This window comes from Panthera pardus, unplaced genomic scaffold (genome assembly GCF_024362965.1).
Source record: "Panthera pardus isolate Hobbes unplaced genomic scaffold, ASM2436296v1 HiC_scaffold_16, whole genome shotgun sequence".
NCBI lineage: Eukaryota > Metazoa > Chordata > Mammalia > Carnivora > Felidae > Panthera > Panthera pardus.
The window spans coordinates 85,330,700-85,340,323 of NW_026526721.1; the positions used below are offsets into that span (position 1 = coordinate 85,330,700).

At 39.5% G+C, this 9,624-nt stretch overlaps 1 protein-coding gene across 5 annotated transcripts in view; it reads right to left on the reverse strand.

Annotated features, from left to right (window-relative positions):
- The window catches only part of FXR1 (FMR1 autosomal homolog 1), a 67,033-nt gene extending 57,611 nt beyond the window's left edge, over window positions 1-9,422 (reverse strand). For 2 of the 5 annotated variants that reach the window (XM_019463257.2, XM_019463260.2), the window contains exon 1: window positions 9,230-9,417. In XM_019463257.2, coding sequence (XP_019318802.1) covers window positions 9,230-9,280 — 51 coding nt within the window. In that variant the 5' untranslated portion in view covers window positions 9,281-9,417. Of the gene's footprint in view, window positions 1-9,229 lie in introns of all 5 variants that reach the window. The other 3 variants (XM_019463255.2, XM_019463256.2, XM_019463258.2) reach the window with 3 other exon arrangements.
- Window positions 9,423-9,624: the final 202 nt, after the last annotated feature.

Here is a 9,624-nt window from a genome sequence, read left to right on the forward strand (position 1 = left end):
CCCGTTCATGCTTGGTCTCTGTCTCAAAAATAAATAAACGTTAAAAAAAAAAAAAAAGTTTAATATTCAAGTAATCCCTACACCCAACATGGGGCTTTAACTCAAGACCCTGATATCAAGAATTGCATGCTCTTCAAAGCTAACCAGATGCCTCCCCCCCAAAAAATTTTAAATTGAATGAATCAAAATCAGAAATGATGAAGTCAATTTTGTGTATATGCTATTATATTGCCTAAGTTTAAAAACAAATCAAAGAATGTCTTGAAGCCAAGAATGACTGAATCACTTGTTCATTCAACAAACACATAAGGAAGGTCTACTATGTACTAAATACACATTCTCAAGTCACTGGAAAATTTAAGACTTGAAAATATCCTACCACCTGAAAAACTATAAAAGCAAAAGGTTACAAAACGGGAAAGAAAGAAGAAAAGTTTTACTATTATTAATTAGCTAGTGTTAAGAAAGGTGGAGATACAGAAGCCTGAGAGAAATTCTTGACCCTGAAGAGATCACAAGGAATGCATGTGCTTCTGCCAACAATAACTACAAACTTCATAAGTTATTACTGGGGGAGACTGCTACTCATTCTCCCAAAAAGGCTAAGCAAAAAATGCTGGGGCTTAGAGTAAAGGAGACAAGTTAAAACAACTGATAATTAACTGAGATTTAATGTTGGCCAAATTTTGCCACAGCTTTCAGCATCTTTTAATATAAGCACAAATAAAATAATTCTACGTTTTTTTAATTTTTTTTAATGTTTATTTATTTTTGAGACAGAGAGAGTGCGAGCAGGGGAGGGACAGAGAAGGAGGGAGACAAAGAATCTGAAGCAGGCTCCAGGTTCTGAGCTATCAGCACAGAGCCAGAGGTGGGGCTTGAACCCACGAACCATGAGTTCATGACCTGAGCTGAAGTTGGAGGCTTAACCTACTGAGCCACCCAGGCGCCCCAAAGAATTATACATTTAAATATACACATTCAGACCCCTAAGAATTGTACATTTAAATATACACATTCAGAACAACAAAGCAACCCTTTGTGTTGCTTCATTTTGTTTTGCTCAAGGTATTTAAGACTTGGTACTAGGAAATTTAACAGGGCTATCAAAAATCTCTTATTATTGGCTAAACATCCACCAAAGAATGTTCTAAAGCCTTTTAATATTCAACACTATATGGCCAGATTACCCAGAGGTGCCATGTCATAAGAAAATTTGAATGTGAATAAGAAAATGTGAATAGTAAGTTTCATGCAGTTGGCCCTTGAACCACCAAGAGATAGGGGTACCCACCATGTGTATTATCTGATTCCCCCAAACTTAATACTAATAGACTACTATTGACCAGAAGCCTTACCAATTAGTCTATTAACACGTTTTATATGTTATATATACTCTTGTTACAGTAAAGCTAGAGAAAAATGTTAAGAAAATCACAACAAAAATATTTACATATGTAAGAGGACACACATAGTTCAAACCCATGTTGTTAAAAGGTCAACTTTATATGCATATAGGAAGCATTTCAAATATTTCCCAAGATACTTCATACAAGGAATAATGTAAAGCCAGGAGAGGACAGTATATTTAAATCATAACTGTCTAGCATAAATTATAATCTGAGGCAAATATCTAAAGATTCTAGTAACCATACTAAAGTTTAAAAAAAAAAAAACAGGCAAAATTAACTTCAAAATTACCCCAATATATCCAAAATACTATTTTAACATGTAATCAAGATTCTAAAATTATGACGTCCTACCTTCTTTTTTTCATACTAACTCTTTGAAATTCAATATAGATTTTACAATTAAAGCACATCTCAATTCGCACTAACATACTTCAGCCCTGTGGCTTATGGCTATCATATTGGAAAGAAATTTTTGTAATGTGAAAGCACAGATCAAATCATTTCTCCAGGAATCCTCTCAATTAGTTCCGGACTCCAACTGTATTAATATGTATTAATAGCTTGTTAGTAACTGTATCTAACTAATAATAGTTTCTTAAGCTATATATTTGTACTTTAAAAAAAAAAATCACACTTTGAGGCAGAAAAGAAAGGCCCTGGCAGGCCAACAGGCTCAAAGAAGATGAAGAGGAAGAAAATGAAGATGAAGAGGAAAAAAAAAGAATAACTGGCTATCCTGTAACGATGTGTGTAGAGTGGGTGTGTACTCAGCCGACTGTTCTAAGAATGTGAACTCAAGTGCAACTCAATAAAAGCTGTACAGATTGTTATACAGCTGATAACATTCTTTGTAGAGGAAATACTTTTTAAAATGCAGGTTGTAGCTTTTTGAAGGGCTACTACAGTTAAATTTTTAAAGCTCCTGATGGTGAATGTTTCTAATTTATTAACTTGTGTACTGTAGCACAGCAAACTTGTAGAAATTAACATCCATAGTAAATTCTGGGTTTTTTTTTTTTAATGTTACATTTTGGGTTTTTTTAATGTGTGATAAAATTATGTGTATTTTTAAAAATCACACTTTAGTGAAGTCTGAAAGACCGGTGGGAACCATGAATCAGTCTATTAATTTTATGGACCTGGATTCACTTGGTCTCATTTCCTCAGTTGTTTATAACATTATCTCCCCTTCACCGTGATTGAGAAGACTAAATGAAATAAGTTCATGAAAAGTACCTGTGCAGTCTGATGGATAGCCTGGGTGCCAATAAACAGTAGCTTTGTTAGGAGCTAAATGAGACCTAAATGAACCTAGCAGAGACCACTTGATAAACTGTTAAATCTAACTGCCTAATACTGCAGATGAAAGAAAGAAAAAAGGTCTTACAACCACCTAGTACAAGAAGTGGAGTCACTCATGGAACAAATATTGCTCTTCTCACTATTTAAAAAAAGAGGGCAGCTCCTGGGTGGCTCAGTAGGTTAAGCATCCAACTCTTGATTTAGGCTCAGGTCATGAGCTCACGGTTGAAGAGATCTAGCCCCACACTAAGCTCTGCACTGGCAGTGTGGAGGCTGCTTGAGGTTCTTTCTACCCCCCCCCTTCCCCCACTGGAGTTCTTTCTCTCAAAATAAACATACATTTAAAAAATGGGGGGGGGGGGGCACACCTGGGTGGTCTCTGACTTCAGCCCAGGTCACTATCTCAAGGTTTGTGAGTTCAAGCTCACAAACTTGGGATTCTCTCAACCCCCCTGCCCCTCCCTCACTCGTGCGCTAGCATACTGAGATATCAAGATATACTTTAAAAAAAAAAAAAAAAAAAAGCTAGTTTGGGACACCTGGCTGGCTCCATCAGAAGAGCATGGTGATCTCAGGGTCAGGAGTTTGAGCCCAACAATAGGTGTAAAGATTGCTTAAAAAAAAATAGTAAAATTTTTTTAAAATGAGCCACATGGGTGGCTCAGTTGGTTGAATATCTGACTCTTGATTTGGGCTCAGATCTTATGTCCTGGGGTCGTGGGATCAAACTCCACGTGGGGCTCCAAGCTGAGCATGGAGCCTGCTTGGGATGTTCTCTCTCCCTTTCTGCCCCCTCCCCCCCACCCATGCATACACACTCTAAAATAAAAAACATAAAAATTTTAAAAAACTAGTTTGCTACATCCTTAACACTGTGGTAAAACCTCACTTCTCGAATTATCAAGTGTCTGCCTTGTCTAATTAAAATACATTATAAGCTCACTACCCTGAGATTTCCTTTGAAGATCCTCTAATGTCACACTAAACTAGGCACTGGAAGTGAGAAGCCCTAGATTTAAATCTCTTTTCGGCTACAGTGTAGTCTTGGACAAAGTTATGGGTTATTGTCAGTTTCCTAATATATAAAATGGGAATAAAAACACATGCCTCATGGAGCCTTTGAGACAAAAAAAAAAAAAAATCAGAAAATACATATAAGCTTCATAGACTATCCAGCAAATAACAGGCACTTATAGTAAACTATTATTTAAAATAACCCACACAAGAATCTGATGTTACAGAAAATGTACAGGTGCATGAAAACATGGAAAAGAATATGTTTTCTCTTAATACATAAAGCCAAGGCCTTGATGATTTATGTCTAGGTAGATAAATTTTTTTCATTTTTTGCTTTTCTGTTTTCAGGTTTTTTATACTTACATGCTACTTTTTTTATGTTTATTTTTGAGAGAGAGAGAGAGAGAGAGAGAGAGGGAGGGAGGGAGGGAGGGAGGGAGGGAGGGAGAGACACACAGGAAGAGAAAGAAAGGGAAAGAATCCCAAGCCGACTCTGCGCTGTCCAAGCAGAGCTCCACTCAGGGCTCAAACTCACAACAGGGAGATCAGATCATGACCTGAGCTGAAATCAAGAGTCAGCCACTTAACCAGCTGAGCCACCAAGGCACCCCTACATACTGCTTTTATCAAAACTTTACAGACAGCATTTAAGTTTAATTTTTAAAAATTAAGTGGCCTTTCCAGTTAAATCTTAGTTCTTTTACATTTTAATAAAAAGACATTTTTTTTAACATTTATGAGACAGGGAGAGACAGAGCATGAACGGGGGAGGGTCAGAGAGAGAGGGAGACACAGAATCTGAAACAGGCTCCAGGCTCTGAGCTGTCAGCACAGAGCCCGATGCGGGGCTCGAACCCACAGACCATAAGATCATGACCTGAGCCGAAGTCGGACGCTTAAACCGACTGAGTCACCCAGGCGCCCCTCAAAAGACATTTTAAAACATTTAAAACAACTAGGACAATCTTTGGAATTTCCACATCTGTGTAGATACCCCATTTGTACATGTATTAAATTTAATAATAAAAAAAGGTACAACTAAAAATCTTTAAAATATCTGGAAATGTAGGGTTTTAATTTAACAGTTTCCCTAATATTAATCAGCCACCAGGAAGCCTGAGTGGCTCAGTGGGTTAGCATGTGACTCTTGATTGATTTCAACTCAAGTCATGATCTCAGTTTGTGAGATTGAGCCCCAAACTGGGCTCTGTGCTGTCAGCACAGAGCTTGCTTGGGATGCGCTCTCTCCCCCTCTCCCTCAAATATAAATGAACTTCAAAAAAAAAAAAGAAAAAAAGAAAAAAAAAAGTAGCCACCATCTTTTCCCAAATTATTAATCTGCACAAAGAAATCAATATGCTAAACTAACTTTGAAAGATCAGTACACTCCCAGAAAACTCCTTTACTAAAGTTCTATAGGTTTTACAACATTTATTAATGTTAATAAACCTACTGCCTAATTTACTCTCTCAAACTTCATTTTAATATTAAGGTAAAGTAATGGGAAATTTTGGAAACACTGCATTGCTCTGAAATTTGTAGTCAAGGAATCCCTGGGTGGCTCAGTCCATTGAGCGACTGACTCTTGGTTTTGGCTCAGGTCATATCTCGAGGTTCAGGAGTTTGGGCCCTGCATCAGGCTCAGTGCTGACAGTGGGGAGCCTGCTTGGGATTCTCTCTCTCCCTCTCTTCTGCCCCTCCCCACCGCTCTCAAAATAAATAAACTTACAATTAAAAAACAAAATGAAATTTGGAGTCAATTAGTAAAAGCAGAAATCATAGAGCTCTGAAAGTAATTCTTTTACAAAAAAGGCCTGAAATTTCATTCATCCATCTTAGAGATTACATATTTGCTTGGAACACCATGGAAACTTTCCTTTACATCAGCTAGGAATTGAGGGGTTACTTTCAACTTCCATTTAAATGATATTCTGCCCATGGCTATGCAAGTTGCGATGCAATTACAAAGCCCATTTATATAATAAATCAGTTAAAAAGCATTTTAATGACTCCAAATGGGCATAAGGGGTTTTTTTTTGGATGATAATAGAAATGTTCTAAAGTAAGGTTGTGATAAGGTTTACACAACTCTATAAATACGCTAACAATCATAAAATGTAAATTCTATCTTAAATATTTTTTTAGAAAAGCTCCTTAAATGGCCAGTAGTATAAACCCTAAGATGTCTCACTCTAGGTAGAAAAGGCTATAAACACAAATTTTTATATAAAATTATATCCCCTATCAGGTACTTAATTAACATATCTCCCATTAATGTATCAAGATTTTTATCTCTTTAACAACTATAGATCCACTTGTCGTTTAAAAAAAAAAAGGCAAGATGCAAAACATATTACGTGTTTTGTTTTTTGGGGTTTTTACCGAAGAAAAAAACGATCCTAATTTTAGGTCACATCTTCAGCTTTTCACTGATTCCAATTAACTTGTAAAATGCAGTTTCAGTTCCACCAGAAAATTTGTAATAAAGGTCTACAGAACACTGCCTCAAGGAATGGTGACACTGGCTACTAAACCCAGGACTCTGAAATTCTTCTACTGAGATTTACAACATTTACAGCTGTGTGTGTATATGGGGGGAAGGGGGAAAAAAAAGGAAAATCAGAATCACCTGCACATTGAAAAAGAAAAAAAAAACACTATGAAACAATAAACTAAAATGTTAACAGTTGTTATCCCAAGGCAACTTTTGTTTTGAAAATGCCCTCACTGACCACTATTATTGTTTAAATTAAGAAATTTTACTTAAAATTAAACTGCTGCTATGCTAAATATAAGAAACCAGACTCAAAATACTAATCAGCATAGTGTATGAATCTATTTATAGGACATTCTGGAAAAGGCAAAACTATGAGGACAGGAAAACCCCCTTGGATCTGAGGGTGAGAAGACAGGATGATTACAAAGAGGCATAAGGAAGACTGGGGGGCACAGTGGAACTCTTCTTTCTCTTCAATGTTGATGGTGGTTACACAACATTTTACCAAAGCTCATGTAATTGTGTACCAGAATAGGTGAATTTTACCACATGCAAATTAACCTAAAAACTCATATACTTAAAAATACTATTGCTTGTGCCATAAATCAATTTTTCCCCAAGTAGGCAATTCTGTGGATTAAAAAAATTGGTAATCTGAACTACTTCAGACCCTTCATTTTACACAAAAGAAAACGGACTCGAGATTTATTCAAGAGTCCACTGGCAGATAATGGTAAACTGAAGTAGAGACCTAGAATTCCCATTTATTTAACTTCAAATCCAGGGCTCCTTCCACTTCACCATTCCCACTCTTTTCAGACTTCTAAAGATCTCAGTTTCCACAAAGTACAAGTGGATTATGACAGGACATAAAATTCTGTATGTTCAAGTGCAATTATTTTGGTACAATGTGGCTAGGATCTTTCCCAACCTCTGCAAAAGAACCACCTTTATTTATGAAGTAAAAATAAGTAATGGACTCAAAATCTAAGTAGAATCAAGTAGATTTGTAGAGTATGAGTAAGAATCCACAATACTTTAGAGTTCCAAAATGGGAATATTGTGAATTTAATTTTTAAAAAACTATGAAAAACCCAAGACTGTAAAAAAACAATCTTTAAAGTTTTAGTAAACTGATGACCTTACATAATGAATCTTACAAAATAAAAATAAGAAATGAAAAACAGCTTATTTAGCAACCAACACAATACTTTGGCTAAACAAGAAATGTTCTACCATCTACATGCTGTGAAATGATTTAAGACAAAAAATCTTTTTTCTATTTTCAATTTGCCAAGAGGAAAGAAAAGTATACCTCCATTACACAATTGTATCAGCAAAGAGTAGGAATCTGAAACTTTTCCGGGGGGGGGGGGGGGGGGGGCAAAAAACGATGAACCTTACCTACCCTTAACAGAAGTATGGCAAGCCCATTCTTTGTGCACTGTGCCACAACTGTATTGTATCTAGGGTCTGAGAAGGCAACCACTAGATTTCAATAACAAGTCAATGAAATATCTACTCAAATTTCACTTGGGTCTTGTCTGACACCAAGTTTTAAATCTTAACTGCTAATACATCTAGTCAAGCAAAAAGACTCCTTTCCACCAGGCAGTCAGTTTTCACTTCATGTTGACCACCTAAGGCGACTTAAACTTGTAAAAAGCTTAGGGAGATCCTTTAGACGCCAACTGCGATTCCCCACCATGCTACTACCACGTGACAGTTAAACCAAATCCACACAGCTTATCAGTAAACTACAAAAGGAAAACAACGCTGAAATAGGAAATTACGACCGTCAAGTAAAACAAAATCCTGTGGGTTGAAACGTACGCCGAAATGAAACCCTGGGAGAATGCATTCTGCGTACGCACAATACTCCTGTTTTAGGAGAAGGCCCTTCATAAAAATAGCCAGGACTCTCAAACATTTGAGATCCTGGCTTAGTGAGATTGACTGACAGACAACAGCTGGGGAGATTTTGTATTGATCTCGAAACATTGTGGTGGTATACTTTTGGAGAAAGAATCGGGACAAGGGACCTTTATATTGGCAAAACTAAATTGTAAGGATTTCATTTTCAGTTATGTGACCCCTGCACTGGAAGCCCCCACTAAATTCCTCTACTCTCGAATTCCTCTTCTGTTTTCCAGCCCGATCCCGTAATGCATCTCCCGGTGCAAACAAACAAAAAACCTCGTGGGGAAGAAAAAAAATCAACACTTCTTTCCAAAAACACTGGGCAATATAAAGAAACTAGTCACCTCCCCACCCGTCTCCCTTATCGATTTCATTTTTTAAATCTTGCTTTAAAGCCTATAACTCTAACCTTTTCTTCCGTAATAGAGGGGCTAAGGCGCCGCCCAAATTCCCAGGCCGCAAAAATATTTCAACCCGCCACATTAAAAGGTTTTCCTGTTTTCCCTTCGATCCTAACCCTCAATTCGGTACCCGCTTCCCAATCAGACACTGAAGTTTATTAGCCCAAAACCCTAAAACAAAGGTGAATTCTTAAGATTCCGCGACGCACCCCCCCCCTCAAAGGGGTGGGGAGGGGTCGGAGCAGCGGGCCGACGCGCTCCCGCTCGGCTCAGTCCGAGGGGCGGGGGAGCTGCTGTGACCACACAATCCCACCACCTCCTTTCACGACTCCCCAACCTCCCGGCGCTCAGGCCTACTCCCGGGAAGCTCCCCGCCGCCGAGCAGCGACTGGGCTTCTCTTCACCGGCCAGCCAAGGACTGCACTAGCATCCAAGAAGAAGGTCCATAAGTAGAAAAACACAAGAGGTGTCCGACGTGTTGTTTCAAAACATAACGGAGCCCGGGCCCCCGAGACCGTTAAACCGCGGGTGGAGGGGGGAGAAGCGAGGAAACCAGGAGCCTCGGGCTTCGGCCTGGCCGTCCTTTTCGACCCCAAAGCTCACTCTCCAGGACCACCAGCATTCTCCCAAACCTGACTTAACCCCCACAACACCCGACAAAGCGGCAAAAGGGTCGGTACCTTGTAGAAAGCCCCGTTGGAGCCACGAACCTCCACCGTCAGCTCCGCCATGTTGGAACCGCAAAGGCCGCTGGGAAGAGATTCTAGAAACTTTCCAACCAGAGGGGAGGAGGGGGGAGGGGCGTAAAGGAGGCGGGGGGAGGGGCGGGGAAAACACGGCGGGGACTGGGATCCCCCGCCCCACACCCCTGGGGTCTCACAGCAACGACCCCGACTCTCCCAGTGAGATCCCTCGCTTTCTTACATCACTCGTCCTGGGCTCCGCCCGCCGCCGCCCACGCCCCCGTTCGCCTCCCGACACAATCGCCCGACCTTTGCTGACCCGCCCCTACGTCCCCGCCCTCCAGTGCCCGCGGCTTGCCCGCTCCGGCCAGTGGGTGCCTCCAGCTGCCCAG